Below are 17,596 nucleotides of genomic sequence, written 5' to 3' on the forward strand. Positions count from 1 at the left end.
TAGAAATGAATGGGTGAGAAAATGGTCAGTGTATAAAATTGAGTCCAGGCACATACCTATTGATCAAATGGACTGTATGTATGCTTCTGTAGCCTATATTAAAACACACACACACACACACACACACACACACACACACACCCTGTTTGGGCCTACTACCTGTCCCAACTACATGAACAAACTTCCAAAACACAATAAACACGAGTGAAATACTTGGGCAAACTCTTCTCATATAGCACCCCCTATTGGGCATCAGGAAATATTGGAACAAAAATGAAAATGCAAAAATGCAAAACAATCTGAATCTACTGTATAGGTTTAAATAAGAAAAATGTTAAGATGTATATTTTTGCACTATTGAGTAGGCTATAGTTTCTTGAAAACTACTAATGGTTAAAAAAAAAAAACAAGAAACAATTGCAACATCTAATCCATGAAACTATTTATGACATTTACGGCATTTCAACAGTCACGTTGACGTGAAAGCTGGTGGACTAAAACTAATGCTAGTTACATAAATCTGTGACAGAGTAATTATATAACATGGCAAAAAGCCCTATTGTCTGTTTCTTTTATTTTCCAGTAGTAATGATGTCTACAGTAGCTCAGATGCAATTGCCATTTCGCCCAGACGACGGATGGTGAGCAGTTTCTGCTTGAGATTTTTCAGAAGATTTTAAGTTATACATGTAGTTAGTTATAGATGTAGGCATACACTTGTCTTTTATCATTATTGACGCCATAGTTAAACAGTGAATAAAAGAAAAAAACAGATAGCCAGAAAAAAAATAATCAAGAGTTTATTTCTGACTGGAGTTATAGCCTAGCCTACAGTTTGTGATTTTATGATCCCGGGTTGCATCATGCATCTTTTCAGAAAATCTGAGCAACTGTGGAGTGGAAAGGTGTCTCTTCTCAAAAGATCACGGTCTCCTCGTCACCAGTGCAATGGCGCAGGATATATGCATATTTCTATTTTCTTTGACCGCGTTCGCCGTCCTCTATATAATGAACAATGTCCCCGCGTTTCAGGAGTGAGTATCTATCTATCTATCTATCTATCTATCTATCTATCTGTCTGTCTGTCAATCTAAAAGTTGTTCATCTAGGCCTAGACTATTATCTGAGAATGACCATTCAATATTTTTAATATTATTTACTTTTGCCAGAGGAGGGCGCTCGGCATTCGTTCGATCTCGCCTTGATTAAGCTGTTTCTTGGTCATTTCAAAGGATAACAGTATCTGGGTATACTTTCTGTAGATAATCATTTATATTGTTTCGTTTTTTTTCATAGGCTGGATGCACTAGGAAAGACTACCCTGATATTATTATGTTTATTATGCTGTATATGACTATTCTACCATGCTTGTGAAGCAAACACAGTTTTGCCACAGATGCTACAAAACAATTTCATGAAAATGGCAGGGAGTTTTTTGGAGTCAGTTTCCATACAGCAAGTTCTGTATGTCAGTCATGAATGTGGGTTCATTGTAAGCTTTCACATCTTTGCGTCATGTCCTCCGGTGCTCTGGGTGTTGGGATAATAATCACCTCCTCCATCTACCAATTCATCTCTGCTCACTAATTTAAATTTGTGAAGGGAATGTTCAACACACACACACACACACACACACACACACAGATAGAAACTAATTGGAAAAGAAAATGAGGTGGAAAATCTAAGGGAGATTATTTTTTAAAGAAATAACAATATGTTTAGGATTGTCCTCCTAGAGGATTCTTCAATAACTTGTTGTAACATACAGGCCAATGGTGGTCCTGGAGATAGGAGTGGGAGTGCTTATAGCTGTGTTCTTCTTGGTGTACCTGGCTACCCGCCTCAACCCACCAAAAGATGTTTTCTTCTATGGTAAGACCCACTTGTGAATTCATTCATGTCTCCCCCTGATAACATTCATACAGGCGAAAGACTATTGTTATTCAACATAAGTATAAGGTTTGCTTTGTGCAACAATATATCTGAGAAATCAATTCAATTTCTAAGTTTCTTGGCTGGTTATAGAATGTCACAGAATCATGATGAATTGCCTGCATTGTTCATTCACAACGGAAATCCGATTTCCTCATCAAAATCAGTGGTAATCCTGGCCCCAGACTGCCAATTATGGGAATCTGAAATTCACATTCTTCGCATAAACACCACCGTGGCTCTCATTCAGTGTGACACTAACGATGAAATTTAATCACCTATTTGCTCTCGGTCTACAGACTCCATGCCCTGGGCATGTGAGAGTTGGTTTCAAGGCCACCAGAATCCCCTCAGATCTTATTGTTACCCTCTGTGATGGTGGTGAATGATAATGTATTTCTCTCTGAGATGGTTGGTTGGCTAAAGCAAACCCTTACAGGGGATTACAGGGAGAGAAAGAGAGGGAGAGAGAGAGAGAGACGTCTATCACTCTGTATGCATATAACAGATAGATGTAGAGAAAATAGAGGGGAGGGTCTTTTGTATAGATGGGTAGAACGATGATCACTAGCCTCGAATATAATGGCATAAAGAACTCTCACCATATCTATCGACTGGATCACCACATGCAACCCTATACATCCTCACGGATAAACAAGACAATTAGAAAAATGAAACAATTGACAAATATTTGCTTAGTTGTTTCTTACTGTAGTATATTAGCCAGGCAACAGTTACCAATTGTTCCACTCGTGCCTGTTCTCAGGAAGGCCTATTTGTCTTTGTTAGATGTCCCATACCACTCATTATGTGTATCTGAGAATCTCTACAGTATAATCATGGCACTGAGGGTGCCGTTTGTCGATGAGATGTGCCCTTTTGCCAGATCTTCGCTCTGAATGCCAAAGAAAAACTAAATTTACAACTTCCAGAATGAATCGCTTTCAAACTGTCCTGCTCGCAGACATCATTATCTCCCACCGCAGGGAGAGAAATCAATAACTGGTTTGCGGGAGATGTTTTGAATTTAGAGGCAAGAAGAAGGTTATGATGCTGAGCTACTTGAGAGGTAAATGAATGGAATTGCTGTGGGCAAACATCGCAGACGTATGCCCCAGGCATTAGTCTCATCTTACAGATGGAATCGGTCTATTCTATAGTTCTAAACTGCTTGTAATTCTGTAGTTCCAAAGAACAAAGCAGATTGTGTAATTACACAGAGACCGATGTCTTTGCCAGGCAAGACTGAAGTGAAAATTGAATGCATTGAATGATGGTAATGGCTGTTTCTTCAGAGCTGTTAAATGTGAGATTTATGGGGAAGGTCCACCACTACCCTGCAGTTTAATTTGGGTTAAATTAGAAATGAATAAAGATAGGAATGGGATAAGATAGGGTATGAAACACACACACACACACACACACACACAGACAGACAGAGAGAGAGAGAGGCACTCACACCACTTGTTAACCAGGACATGAGCAGAGCTTTCATCCTATAAATGCTTCGTTTGTCAGAGCCTTGATTGAATTATGCAAATGGAACAATTTACCATTTTCCAGACTGACAGTACACTTTGGCTCCCAAGCAGCCTTTAACACACACAGCTTTAGTGTGGAATGGCTTTGGTGCATACTTAAGTACTTGTTTCTTCTCAGTGTTTGCTGAGTTTTCCTTCACGTGCATCATTGACCTGGTGAGTGCCATGGAGTACGATGGCTTCGCCTCAGGATTCATGGAGTTTTACCAAAAGACGGTATGGTGACCTCACATGCACTAATATAATGCACCTCATATGTGGTTTTACACAATTATCAATGGTTAATTATCTTGTGTGTAAACATAATAAATTATGCATGCGTGGTTGCCTGCATGGTGGTTGTAATGACATTTGTGCCACCACAGGGGGAGCCATACCTCGGCACCAGCTATGCTATTATGATGTGCTACTGGGATGGCATTGCACACTTCCTCATGTATCTGGTCATGGTGCGACGCATGTCCAAGAAGTAAGTGCACCATCACGGCTGTGCAGGCTTTGTTTACCATTCAATCAAATGCGCTTCATACAAAGACATGAAAGGAATGATTATGAAGTGAATGATATATTTGAATAAATCTGCAACATTAGACAGAGTAACTGATCTTTCAGAAATGAATGGATGAATACCACCCGAATACCTGAATGTATGTGTAAGATGTCCCCTTTATGTGTCCCGCACAGAAAGCCATACCGCAACCTGGGGCTATTTTGGGCAGGCTCTTTGGTGGGCAACATGGTCGTGTTTGTGGCTGGCATTGTCGTAGGTGAGGCCCCTGCACACAGTCTTTCCCCGGAGACAGACTTACCTAATGAAACATCTGTGCTAGTCTGTATCATACAGGTTTCCAGCAGAAAGCACTAAAATGCACTCAGAGCTTAAATAATGAAGAAGCGGACCAACAGCAAACACACAATATAAAGCATCTGGACCAGTGTTCTGCAGTCAGCACACTTAAGTTCCATAGGGAATGCACATTATGTTAACAAAAGGCAATAAGGGTTTAAAACAGTAAACAATGCCTCTTCAGGTGCATTTGTTTTTCTTTGTGTTTCATGTGCTTACATGTACAGTTTAGTGAACTGAAGTATGAAAATAAATGTCACCCTATTGTAAATATTCTCAGGTAAATATGGCTTGGAGCTCCGGCCTGCCTTTTGGCTCAACATGCCCTTCCTCTTAGTACCTATGTGGGGGGCAGTGTCCTTCTTCAGAAGGCCAAGGGATCCTACTGCCATTACGCTGGCTAAGGTAGGGAGTTTCAGCATCATTGAAGGATTAATTACTTGGCCTGGATTAGTAAATGCTGTGAAAGAATTTGATAATAAGAGGCAGTGTTATAGCTGTTTTTACAGGACTGTAGTTCAACTCTGTTGGCTGTGCTGAAGCTCAAGTGAGGGGGATAAACCGATGATAATGACTCGCTTTATGTCCGTAGTGGTTTTTGAACAATAGTCTACACACAGTGTTGGATAATCACTAGAGGACTAAAAACAGGAACAAAAGATGAAAATCTCCCAAAAGATGAAAATCTCCCGAAAGATGAACTTTAAACTACTAAATACTAAAAGAATGCTGAATAATTGCATCTTTTTTGTAGATAGAGAGAAAGCACAAAGTATCCCTGCTGTGGCGGCCCCTAGACATGCTACTAGTCATTGGTCTGTGTGCGGCTATGGCCTTCACCCTCTTCAGGGGTCTGGTGAGTCTCTGCTGAAGAACCAACAAAAGTTGATCTGGCCTCTCTTGTCATAATTCTGACATTGCAGGGGTTTTCCTTTTTAATGGTACAGAATTGCTGGTGTTTTCCTGGTGTTATCATTTGTCTCCTACAGTTTTTTATTTATTTATTTTGGTATTTTGGGGTATCTGAATGCATGATGCAATTATTAACTTCTCCACTTGATGCAATACATACTTTGCTTCTACCATCCTCTATGTGAACAAATTTTCAAAATAAACATGCAGCTTGCTAATGCTAACGATTAAAGATGGTTATTTTACACCCTGATAGAGAGAAACTATGCAATTTGAGGCAACACAATACAAATAGATTTTCACTCAAAACACAAAATCAGTGACTGAATATTAATTCCTGAATATTCTCTAACAAAGTCTGAACATCATATAATTGTTCTTACGTATTCTATTCTCCAGGTTGTTCTCGGCTGCCCACTGGAGGTATTCACTTCCTACACAACCTTATATGAGCCATATCTGAATGATCCAGTCGCATACCCCAAAGTGATGGTAAGACCAGTCTCACCACTCACTCACACTTCATATGTCTTACACGCTATTGCTACAAATAAAATAAAACAAGGAACTGACTGAGCTTGCCACTGTATAATTAGAGGAAAGAAATGCCATCTAATAAACAACCCCATCAGTGGCAGTGGAGGCGGCAGCAGCAGCACATCTCTCTAAGTCTACTCTACCCATTCATTTCCCTTTCTGTTTGCTTTTATGGCACTCATTATCAGTCCATTATTCATCATTACCACACAGTGAAGCAGCCCAAAGCCCACTGCGCACCACGGTCCCTCTTGTTTTCCGCAGGTGAAGAGGGCAGACCTAACTGGCTGCAGCTAGCTCCTGCATGGCTTTGGTGTATGTATATGGAGGAGGGTTTCGTTTGTTTTGTCTAGGTTTTTAGCCTGGTCAATAGGTTATCAAAAGTCCTTGTTCTGGCCTCGGTCCAGCCACAATAGTGAAGCATTGATCTGGTTGGACCTGCACTGTGAGAACTTGATAAGCTAATCTTTCCCCAGAGTCCTGACTGAGCCATCCATCAGCCTGACGGAGGAGACCGAGAAAGAGGAGGGGGTTGGGTGGGAGGAGAAAAGGAGAGGGAGAGAGGGAGTGGGGGTTGGGGGAGAGACAGAAAGACAGACAGACAGAGTGAAAGAGAGAGAGACAGAGAAAGACAGGGAGAGGGAAGGCAAGAGGAGAGGGATAGAGAGAGAGTTTGTTTAGTGTACGTGCAAATGTGTATGTGTGTTGTTGACACATGCGTCTCAAATAGAACCATAGATTATGTGGGCTGGCACTTTTATTTTGAGTCGCTAAGAATGTTTGCACAAGATGCTGCTGCTCTGGCTACAAAAGACCTTTAAAATCCTTGATAGTGACAGATGACAGACAGATGACTTGGCCAGCGCTTCAAAGACCCTCCTCCGCCGAGACTGAAGGCACATTTAACAGGCTCAGACTTACTCCAGGCCTTTCATTAAGATTCATCACAAATGCACACAAGTAATTCTTCAAATGAATAACACTATTTCATTACTGGGACAATACGAACAGCCATGCCTCAGTGAATCACTATGTGATTTTCACTGAGAGGCTTTGATACAATCCTCTGACGGTAGGGACATTTGGGGTATATATTGTTATTCATGTTTTTCTCTCTGTATGTGTGAAGCAGCAAAGAGAAGGGCAAAGACTAACAAAAGTCCCATAATGGCGGACAAACTTGATCAATAAACTGCCAACACTATAACATTACCATCTGCCCACATACACCCTTATGGGTGAACAGTGAGGAGATGGAGATGTTTTTTGTTGGAAAATGACAGCCATCTGGATCAGTTCAGATTACTATCCTTTGACTTAGGAATCAGCATGGGCTTGCCTTTTGCACCGCTTGCGCATGCAGTCTGGGCGCGGGCGTTCACTGCAGGTGGCTCTGCTGCTATCTGTATTCTGTGGATGCACCTGGACAGGGCGGAACAGTGATATCCCCAGAGGGAAGGGAGGCAGGAAGTCGAGCTGCCTCTTTGTGTGGCTCAGAAGTTCAGGGTCGCGGGGGGGGGGCAAGTGCGCCGACACTTCACACACACAAACTCAGATCTAGCCTCTCTGGGATGCGGCCCCCGTGCAGATGCTGTGTTTCCTGTTCTACGCGCTGCCACTGCTGGGGTCCTTTGTGTACGGGCTCTGGACACCTGGGTGCACCTGGATGCTGGACTGGACGGTGTTCGTCGCTGGAGCAATGACCCAGGTACGCAAGCACCATATCTCAACGGGGAAGTAAGGTAAATAAGTGCTGGAAGTTACACAAAGGTTATAACTCATATACTTTTAAGTGGACAGCAGGCCAAAAGGTTTATAGCACCTTGTATGTCTGAGCGGTATGGCTATTTTTGCTGTAGTGCTACATCATGGCAACAACAGCCATTAATCAAATATTTCATATACATACATTGCGTTTCCCTTTACATAATGTACTCACGTCGGGCCAATTCTCTTGAGGTCTTGGGGTGTTTGATACAGTATGGCAGGGGCTCCGGGCTGAATCCAGGAAGTGCCTGGGGTGAGGGTTGTGGAGAGAGTGAGCCATCAAACAAGGCCCAGATCAAAGCCGCGCCCTGCTGAAGCCCATCTAGCTATCTCTCTCCCTCTCGGCATGGGAGTGGAGCTGCCATGGGATTCAGCATTTTTAATCAAAGGATGCTATCGAAGAGAGCAGCTTTACGTTTCAGCTGTGACCTGAGCTGGGCTACTGATGGCCAGCTGCTGACTCCTGCGAATGTGGCAGAACCTCAAAGCATTGTGTTCCCACCTTTTGTTTTCAAAAACACAGAGAATATATATTAATTAATGTATAGCATAGTAATAATGATGATAAATATGTTCACTTTTTAATTTTTTCATGCAATTTTATTAGTATGATTCTGTTGTTAATTCAATTAAAATGTAATAAAAAATTAACACAAGTTGAGATTAACAATATGAATATGTCTCTACAGCAGTGGAGCAGAAACAAACTGATCACTCTCTAGCTTCTTCTTTCTCAGATGGGCATGTTCTTATGGACCCTTTCTAGAGAGTTCCATTATCAGCATCATAGTTGGCCCCACAAGACTTCCTTTTTAACATTCCATATGTTATCTTAATGCAGAGGAAGTAGATTGGGGCCCAAATAGAACGTTCAAGCATTGTTTTTGTTTTTATTGATGAAAGGGTCTATAGCAGACTCATGTTCTAACTGTTTCCCCCACAGTGCCAGTGGTCCCATATTGGGGCCTCGCTTCACCCTCGCACCGCCGACATGTACCACATCCCTCCGTCATCCCTGGTCCCGGTGCTCCTGGCCAACGTGATGTACGCCGCGGTGCCTCTGCTGCTGGCCAAGCGCTGCACCAGCAACCCCGCCTTCTTCATGTCCGCCACGGCACTCACACAGTCCAACAATGAGAAAAAAGTCAATTAAACTTGAATTGAAGTGTGTGTACATGTGGAGGCATGTGGTGTGTGTCAGTGCTTTGCCCAGTGTCGATAGAACTCACGCATCAGGAGAACTCCTCCGTGTGTCACCCAGCTCCCAGACAATCAGTACAACTGACCAGGAGATGTCTCGCATCACTGGGCATCTATCTCTGTAGTTCGCCTGAGAGGTATCATAAGTATCATAAAATAGATTATGGGCAATACATGTGAAATTGAACTGGTTTCAAAACCTCATCTACCTCTGCTACATTTCTTTGAGCGATAAGGCAGTGAGCTGGATTGTCTACACAAACAAAAACTTGACCTTGAGTTTGCCAACAACAATGAACGTCTATTTGGCGATTAGTTGATTGATGTCTACTGCTCACAACAAAGTGCCCTTGCCACAGAAGAAATCCTTAAAATATACCCACTCATCTGTGTGAGAAATCTGGTTGTAAAAGAATGCAATGTTATGCTGTATGCAAGCCTCTATTCTTCTTTCAGTACACCATTCTAACAATATAAAGCTATGAACTGGGGCCCTCAAAATATTCTCTTGTAAATGACATATGAGTAATACACATAAGTACATACACAGATATGTATATAGACGTGATGTTTATCATTACATCATGAATAGTAAATACAACTATTTGTTTTAAAACTATCAGTCAATTTTTCATGGATTAAGTTTAACAGCTTTCCAAAGAAGAACTTAATTAAGAATATCATAAGAAGAAATTAATATATATGCAATCATAATAAATATATTATTTAAATAGACTTTGTGAGTAATACTGAGGTCTAGAAACTGAAGTCATGGATAGTAGAGACATCAAATGTAAATGATGACCATTTCCTCTGGCTTTCTGACTGACATCTACTGTATAGATTCTGTTTTCTCAGAGGCCATGTTGTGCTGACATGCAGCTCGGAGGCTTGCACATGCAAGCAGAGCAGTCCATGTGGCAATTCCCCAGCCTTACAATCCAATCACATCCAGGACGCAGTTCACAGATATCTGTTCATAGATGTCTGTTTGACTGTGCAAGAAAGCTCTTAAGATTTCAACCTCATTCTATATATCATTCCATGTCCAGTTTAAAAGCGCATATGCTAGGTTTGGTGTTCAACAAAGCAAAATAAATATACATTAGTCAAAACCAATAAAACCCCAATTCAATTTAAATCCCATTAAGTATAACCTGGTGATGCTCTAACCACACAATAGGTCTCTCATTGCATTAATGAAAGCTTTGTAAAAAAACTGTGATGAAATGTTTCAAATATTACCTTTTCCTTTTGTTCTGAGCAGTAGTATTTATAAAGAAATCATTGATGTTTACCCACAACCCAGCACTTTTGTAGGCAACATGTCCAAAATATACTCTCTGCCTAATTATGAGTCCTACTTCTAAAATATCTGTCATAACAAAACTTGAAGGCGTTTACAGTTACAAAAGGCAGTGAAGCTTCACAAAAAAAGCTTCTCAACTTCAGAGATGCAATTATAGTAGCCTATCCAACCCAGGACAACTAGTTGACATGTAAAATACAGTATACAAATACAGTGCTGCACTCAGTCCTTGAATGTCTTTAGGCCTGAGATCTACCACAGGCAGTCTGACACCCGCCAAATTATCTGATACCAGTTTTATTTTACAAGAAAAAAACAACAAATTCTGTATATCTGTCAAGAAATATTATATATTAGTTTGTGTTGCATAGACTGCACTTTCATGCAGTGATATGCTGCATCCTATACATGTTTGTGTGCCTGTGTAGTCTAGATTGCCTATGACCAAAATGTAACTGCTCCACACGTGCTTGTTGGGCCTCCTTAGGCATACATACTAGTCTGGGAATACCCATACTATTGTAAAGAAAACTTTCTATTCAGAACAGAAACAGAAAACATTCAGTCAAAGTAACATTTCTATGATTGAGTATACTACAGAAAAAAATAGATTACATTTCTATACTGGGGTTTATTGAATACCTGAAAAAATGTGATTTATTTCTTAGGGTAAAAACAAAGATTGGACATAAATCAACGTAATGCTTCTCTTTGGTCAGTTGGTCTAACTTGGTATATTTTGTGTTGCAAAAAGCACACAATTTGAAGACCTCTCACTATCTTCCTTGAGGGAAATTTGGTGAGTCACGTCATTATGCTGGAAATAAGGAACAGCATTGCGTGTGGTTCCAGCCACTGCTCCCCTGTCAGCAGTTCCTCTGTCCTGCCAAAAGAAAAGGGCTATGGGATGAGAAGCGAGAACTGCAGGTGCAGGACTGAATCATATGGGACTGTGGTGAACGATATTCCCACCTTCCTACATCAACATCAGGGACGCACAACTTCGCACAGACCATTTTAAATCGTAAAAAATTTGACTGTTGGCGTTAAAATGGTAAGTTAATGCAATACATTTGATTAAATTTCCGGTGATGCACGTCTTGCAGCAGATATCCGTGTTTGGCCAGTTGCAGTAACCTTGACACTGCGAAATCACCATCCGCGACGGTACACTAGGGATAAGTAACCTACCTCGAGGGAGGGCATGCGGCGAGGTGTATCGCATGATGACATGGGGTAATATGATTCTTCTATAAGCATCGGTAGTGTGTCCACATCGGCGCAGAGTAGCCTACTGCAGTAACAAACCATTCCACCACTGCATTGACAGCCCTGTGCTGGCAACTTACAACATTGAAGTTTCTGATCAGCACACAACAAATATAACAAAAATAATGTGCATTGCATGAAGGCTTGTTGTTGAATAGAATTGCCGTTCCAATTTCCGTGTGTGTGTGTATCTACGCACATGTTTTCAAGGTCTTTTGAGACGTTCTGCACCAACGTTAAATGAACATTTGCAGTGAGCCAAGTTTATATGACTTCAGCACTCTGACATTCACTAAAGCCCCTCCTCAGCTCAAGGGAGCCTCTTTGCCAGAAAACTGCAGTGTCTTACTTAGCTCAGTACTACTTGACTTAAACCATTTGACACAGCCTTGCATCCCAACATCCTAACCATGTTTTGCCTAAAGCTCTCTGGGCAGTTGCCAGTGAAGGCACTATTAGTGACCTGCGTGATCTTCACCTGTATACCTCCTGGGATATCCTACCCAGCTGACACAGAGAAGGGGAGAACCAGAGTGGTCCATGTGCTGGGTAAGCCCTTCCTCTAGTCTTCTGTAAACTACAGATAATTATGGTCATATGTTGCGTGGAAATTGACAACAGAGTTAGCCTCATCGGGCTACAACAGAGTGGTTTTTGCTTGTAAGTTTTTACATGAAGAAGAATCTAATTATCAGGGCTTCATGTTAGTGATTATGATCTACATTTTCAAACAGATTATCTCTAGCCTGTAGCCCCATTGTTTTGAGATTTCATACTAGTTTGTCTTCAGCATACGTAGCTGTTTAGTCAGTGTTTTTGTCAACCGACTGATCTTTAAAAGACAAGTAATTCTTATTATGTCCAGTATCCAGAATGGTATTCCTATTATACAATTGATATACTGTAGATTAACACTGAAAATCTTTACAGAATATTTCTCACATTTGAATGTTTGAACTTGCTGTTTTCTTTTCAAGCAGTTACAATAACCAGCCATTACAAGTGAGTGAGGTCCCCCTGAATCTCTCTGAAAGCAGACTGAAAAATATTTGGCTCTGACCTGCATTAGATGGGGGTGTTTTTCACTAGGTCAGAGTGATCCCTTTTCAAGCCTCAGAAAACATCAGCGCCATCTTGGCTGTGCATGTAACTCAGCTGTCCAGCATTTCAATGGCCTCCAAAACCAAAGTACATCAACACAACCTTCAAACCTTGGGCCAGGGCAACATGTTGCAAGAGCAGGGCAGGCTTTTACTGAACAGATGTCCAGCTTGTTCCCCCTTACAAGCTGTGAAGAGAGAATAGTCTATGATCATGGCTTCTTTGATACTTGTTTTAGGCACTAGCGACATGTTGGATGTCAGGGGCCATGTATTTGTAAGTGATGAACAGAAAGTGTGTTTCTGTTGAAATTATAGATGCTTTGGACCTTCCATGCAAGAGACTGACATCTATTGCATAAGTCAGTACTATCTGTTAGGGGCTGTCACATTGCCAGGCTGTCTCTCTCTTTTGATCATCACCAAAGTCTCCTACATATGCCTAGAGACCATATGTCAGTTATCATAAATCATATGAATGCCAATTAAATGGCTATAATGGGCATCCTCTTAGCTTACTTTAGCTTCACCAGATCTTACAGACTGAACCCCAGGTATGTGGCTCAGTCACACTTGGTTGTGGTGGTAAAAATCTGCCTTATTTTAGACTAAGCCACATGGCTGTCATACATTCATAGGTGACTGGAATAGTTATGTTTTCAAGTCCCTGTGCCCCATGACTTTATGAGGTGTGTGGAGTCTTTGTCAACTTTATTGGTACCTTTTCAAACCAACACATCTTAACTTCAACAAAACCTTTGGACCAGACACTTCATCTACCTAGCCTGTGTTCACACCTAAACTTTATATGTCACAGCTCTAGCTGCAAGAATAGTACAAGAGCCCTCTCATCTGGCTTTGTGACTCACTCCTCTTTTATCTCAGAGGATGAGAGTGGTGCGGTGATCGTGCAGACGGCTCCAGGGAAGGTTGTGACGCACCGTGGCGGCTCCATCACGCTGCCCTGCCGGTACCACCACGAGCCTGAGAATACCGACCCAGCCCGCATCCGCATCAAGTGGACCAAGGTGACCGACGCGTTGCAGTTCGAGGACGTGTTTGTGGCTCTGGGCCGGCGGCAGAGGGTGTTCAACGGGTACCGCGGCCGCGTCTCCCTAGAGCTGGCGGGGCCTGGGGACGCTTCCATCATCATCCACAACATCACGCTGAAGGACTACGGACGCTATGAGTGCGAGGTCACCAACGACATGGAGGACGACACAGGGTTTGTTAACCTCGACCTTGAAGGTTAGGACTGGTATCTTTTTTATAGTTCAAAGGGTGATTTAATAGTAAAAGGGTCCTAGCCACTCAGCAAGGTAATAGGTCTGATATGAACTACAGTACTTGTGTGGTTGAATTGTAATTGATAGATAGATAGATAGATAGATAGATACTTTATTGATCCTCAAGGGGAAATTCAAGGGTCTCACACAACATGCACTTACAGCAGAAATGGTAAACATAAGTATAAGTATAAACATATAACTAAACTCCACTGTACAATAAGACAAGTATGAAAAGTATGATATGACAAGGGGTGATGAATTATTTTGGACAGTCATTCAGTATCACTAGCTTTTGTTTTATCCAATGGGTAAACAGGTGTGGTGTTTCCATACTACCCCAAGATGGGGCGCTACAAGCTTAACTACCACCAGGCCGAAGAGGTTTGCCAGGAGCAGGACGCCATCTTGGCCTCCCACGCTCAGCTCCACAAGGCCTGGCTGGAGGGCCTGGACTGGTGCAACGCGGGCTGGCTGGAGGACGGCTCGGTGCAGTACCCCATCGCCCACCCCCGGGACCAGTGCGGGCGCAAGGACACCCCCCCTGGGGTGCGCAATTACGGCTACAGACACAAAGATGATGAGCGCTATGATGCTTTCTGCTTCACTTCCAACGTCAATGGTAAGTGTGGCGAACTCGGGGGAAATGGGCCGTTCCTTTCGCCCGTCTTTGTAATGTCCGAGGCCCTAAGGTCAGTGGATTTGGATCACGCTGTATGGATTTGGCTCCAAGCAGCAGGGAAACAACTGAGCTGGCTGCTCCAGCTTTTATCCCTCCCTTTGATTAGCATCTATGAGACTGCCAGTGTCATCGTTGCCCAAGGTTTAAAGCAGATCTAAAAGGCTTCTGAAATCACAGCTCGGAGCAGGACATGCAGTAGTTCTTAAAAGGGTAACACAAATAGCAAAGATATCTTTTTTACCAAAGGTTGCCTCAGTGTTTCAGTTAGAATGACCTTAATCATTTACATAAGTATTTTAGTTTACTGTAAATGCATTTGTATTCTGCCCCCCGATATTTGAGTGGTCGTAAAATATTAAGTGTACCTTAGTATTCATAATGTTTCTTTTTTTTTTATCTTTAGCTTCTTGATGGAGAGAAACTGGTATAAATGCTACTTCCTTAAGTAGGTTATGGTAGAGGTCATTCTGTCCTAAAATGGCCACAGCTTATGCCGTTAAGGATGATACCACACTGTACTGACCAGCTGGAGGACATTTAGAGAGTCCTGTGGAAACGTCTCACTGCCGTAATGGGCAGAAGTCACACAAACAAACACTAAATAAATGGCCAGGGCAGGCATCACTTCTGCAGCTGAGCTGCTGTGCAGGGTTGCTGCCATTGTCACCCCAATCAGTGCTCCGTCTACACAGACCCTCCAAAGAAAAAGTTTTTTATTTCTGTTCTTCTGTTCTTTTGGATACACAGTCGATGAACACCCAAGAGAGTCTTGTAGTTATTTGCTATTTGCAGTTACTTTTTCCAGAGTTCTAAAAAAAATCTTGTTTTGACATATGATTTCAAAGAGCTTTCTATGGTTAGGCTGACTGCTCTGACTCTATTATCCTTCTGTTGGTTGGATCTTATGCCTGTTAAAGCCCATGCTTAGGGCTTTTTTGAAGCACTAATTTGTTTTATAAGAGCTTGTGATACAACATGCCTTGTGCCTCCAACTTGTGTGCATCAGGTCGAGTTTACTTCCTGAAACGCTTCAAGAAGATCAACTACCTGGAGGCGGCCAAGGCGTGCCAGCGTGATGGCGCCGCAATAGCCAAGGTGGGCCAGCTGTACGGTGCCTGGAAGTTCCAGCTGCTGGACCGCTGCGAGGCCGGCTGGCTGGAGGACGGCAGCATCCGCTACCCCATCGTCAACCCGCGGGCACGCTGCGGCGGCCCGGATCCGGGCGTGCGCCACCTCGGCTTCCCCGACAAGAAGTTCCGTCTCTATGGGGTGTACTGTTTCCGCAAAAACGACGAGAGTAACGACATCGAGCCCACCACGAAAGTGGCGAAGACGAGCAGCAACAAACCCACCAACGCCACCACCAGAGCCATTTAGAAAGAGTGTGAGAGAGAGAGAGAGAGAGAGAGAGAGAGAGAGAGGCAAAGTACTGCATGAGACTACATGACTTTTAAAAATGTTCCCAAGGCAACTGACCAATTTGATGTGCATCTTTGCTGACTGCTGAAGCTAAAGCGCTGCTGGCTTAAGGTACTGCTTTGAGTAGATACAGTGCTTGCCTCATTTTGACAAAAAATTAGAAATGCCAATCCCTCAGAATCAAACAGGTTTCAGCAGTAGTGGCTCACGCTTGCTCTGGCACACACTTCAGATGACAGGCTATTTAATTGAGATCAGGTTGTTTACGCCTCTCCAGCTCATGGAGAGAGGAGGATGATTGTACTTTGTGTTTTGTTTAGTGTGCCTTTTTCCCTGGAGGCTCGAGAAAGATGAGCTCTCCCTGAGCAGCATTCATTTGCACGGGGACAGGCAGAGACGAATTAAGCGAATCATGTAATGAATGCAGCACATTTAGCATGACTCCCCCCTTCCTCTCTTTCTTTTCTATCTCTCTCTCTCTCTCTCTTTCTCTATGGCAAGCCTGAAAAAAGAGGGACGAGCTTTGAAGCACAAACTCAAGCCTGGTCTGCGCGCTCTCCAGGTGTTGCCTTTAGCTGTGCTTTGCCAGCCTTATGCTTTGAGCTCCTCTCTTCACAGTAGTCATTACCATCTGATTGCCATTTGTGGAGTGCACAACATTTGCAGTTACAGTCGCAACGCACATTATACTCCTGCTCTTAGTCATATATATATACATAAATATATATATTTTTATGACAGATTTTAAAAGATGATAGCATTTGATGATAGAGTGAAACAACAAGCATGTTTGGAGTAGACATCCCTGGTAGTAATGACACTGCACATGAGGGAACAGCTGAGTGTCATTCAACTCTGTAGATGCTTGACTACCTCATCTAATGTACCCCATTGCATTAGAGGTCAACAGTTGCACTATTCATGATACTGGAAATTGGCACAGTTTTTGGTCTGCATTTTTGGATGGATTAAAATAGTGTAACTTTGTCACTGTCATCCACTGCCTGTGTATGTCTTTTCATAGGAACAAAAAAAGCAGACCAACCTTCTTTGACTGCATTCTGAGATTTGCCAGTCTGAAGCGATGACAAATTAAAAGGAAAGCCATTTAACTCCAGCCAATTACCATGGAGAGGTAGAATCTTTTATTGGCCTTTGGCATATGTCTATGTTTTGGTTGTGCTTTGAGCACTCTCCTTGTAAGATGGTGCTTTCAGTGGACTCAGTCTAAAATAAAAGCTTGGGAAGAAAATTCATTACAGTGCCAAATCAACAGTGGCCATCTCCATAGCAGAAACAGAAATCGATTTAAAAATTAACCAAGAACACAATAGGAAGATATAAATGTATAGTTAAAACATTAATCACAAGAATATATGAATGTCTGAAATAATTTGTCACGTCTCCCTTAATTCTCAAAAGAATTGTAGCACAAATGTTACAGGACAGAATGAATGTTTTTGCTGTAAATAATCTCAGTTGGCCTTTTCATCTGTGCTTCTGTCCTAATTGGACCCTGGACAATTGTGTGAAAAGCAAGCATTATTTTGAAGAAATGCTTTGTATTTATATCTGGTTGAATGTGCCATACAGATCAAACAAATTTACAGGAGGAAATCATTCTACAATCAGTCCTGCTACACAAGTGTGCAGTTAAACTTCACAAATCAATGTGTGTTGTTTTCTTCATATTATAAAGATTTATGCAAATCTACATGACATAAAACTCTCTCTCGGTCATATATAGTTTACAGGTCCAAGATCTATTTTTTTATTTTGACAACAAAACTACATA

At 42.2% G+C, this 17,596-nt stretch overlaps 2 protein-coding genes across 4 annotated transcripts; both read left to right on the forward strand.

Moving 5' to 3' along the window:
* Window positions 1-596: 596 nt before the first annotated feature.
* On the forward strand, window positions 597-8,706 carry tm6sf2b (transmembrane 6 superfamily member 2b). 2 transcript variants are annotated; one of them, XM_048253335.1, is made up of 11 exons: window positions 597-641; window positions 878-1,034; window positions 1,769-1,872; window positions 3,592-3,689; window positions 3,839-3,942; window positions 4,158-4,240; window positions 4,601-4,725; window positions 5,075-5,176; window positions 5,632-5,724; window positions 7,358-7,477; window positions 8,480-8,706. In XM_048253335.1, exons 2-11 carry the CDS (start codon window positions 949-951, stop codon window positions 8,687-8,689), a joined length of 1,125 nt encoding a protein of 374 aa, XP_048109292.1. In that variant the 5' UTR covers window positions 597-641; window positions 878-948; the 3' UTR covers window positions 8,690-8,706. The 2 variants fall into 2 exon arrangements, with proteins under 2 accessions (XP_048109292.1, XP_048109291.1); XM_048253334.1 differs by lacking the exon at window positions 597-641 and having other exon boundaries at window positions 652-1,034.
* Window positions 8,707-10,903: 2,197 nt separating this feature from the next.
* hapln4 (hyaluronan and proteoglycan link protein 4) lies at window positions 10,904-16,797 on the forward strand. 2 transcript variants are annotated; one of them, XM_048253333.1, is made up of 5 exons: window positions 10,904-11,099; window positions 11,740-11,863; window positions 13,300-13,662; window positions 14,020-14,322; window positions 15,389-16,797. In XM_048253333.1, the coding sequence occupies exons 1-5, from the start codon at window positions 11,097-11,099 to the stop codon at window positions 15,757-15,759; spliced, it is 1,164 nt and encodes a 387-aa protein (XP_048109290.1). In that variant the 5' UTR covers window positions 10,904-11,096; the 3' UTR covers window positions 15,760-16,797. The 2 variants fall into 2 exon arrangements, with proteins under 2 accessions (XP_048109290.1, XP_048109289.1); XM_048253332.1 differs by lacking the exon at window positions 10,904-11,099 and having other exon boundaries at window positions 11,473-11,863.
* Window positions 16,798-17,596: the final 799 nt, after the last annotated feature.

This window comes from Alosa alosa, chromosome 9 (genome assembly GCF_017589495.1).
Source record: "Alosa alosa isolate M-15738 ecotype Scorff River chromosome 9, AALO_Geno_1.1, whole genome shotgun sequence".
NCBI lineage: Eukaryota > Metazoa > Chordata > Actinopteri > Clupeiformes > Clupeidae > Alosa > Alosa alosa.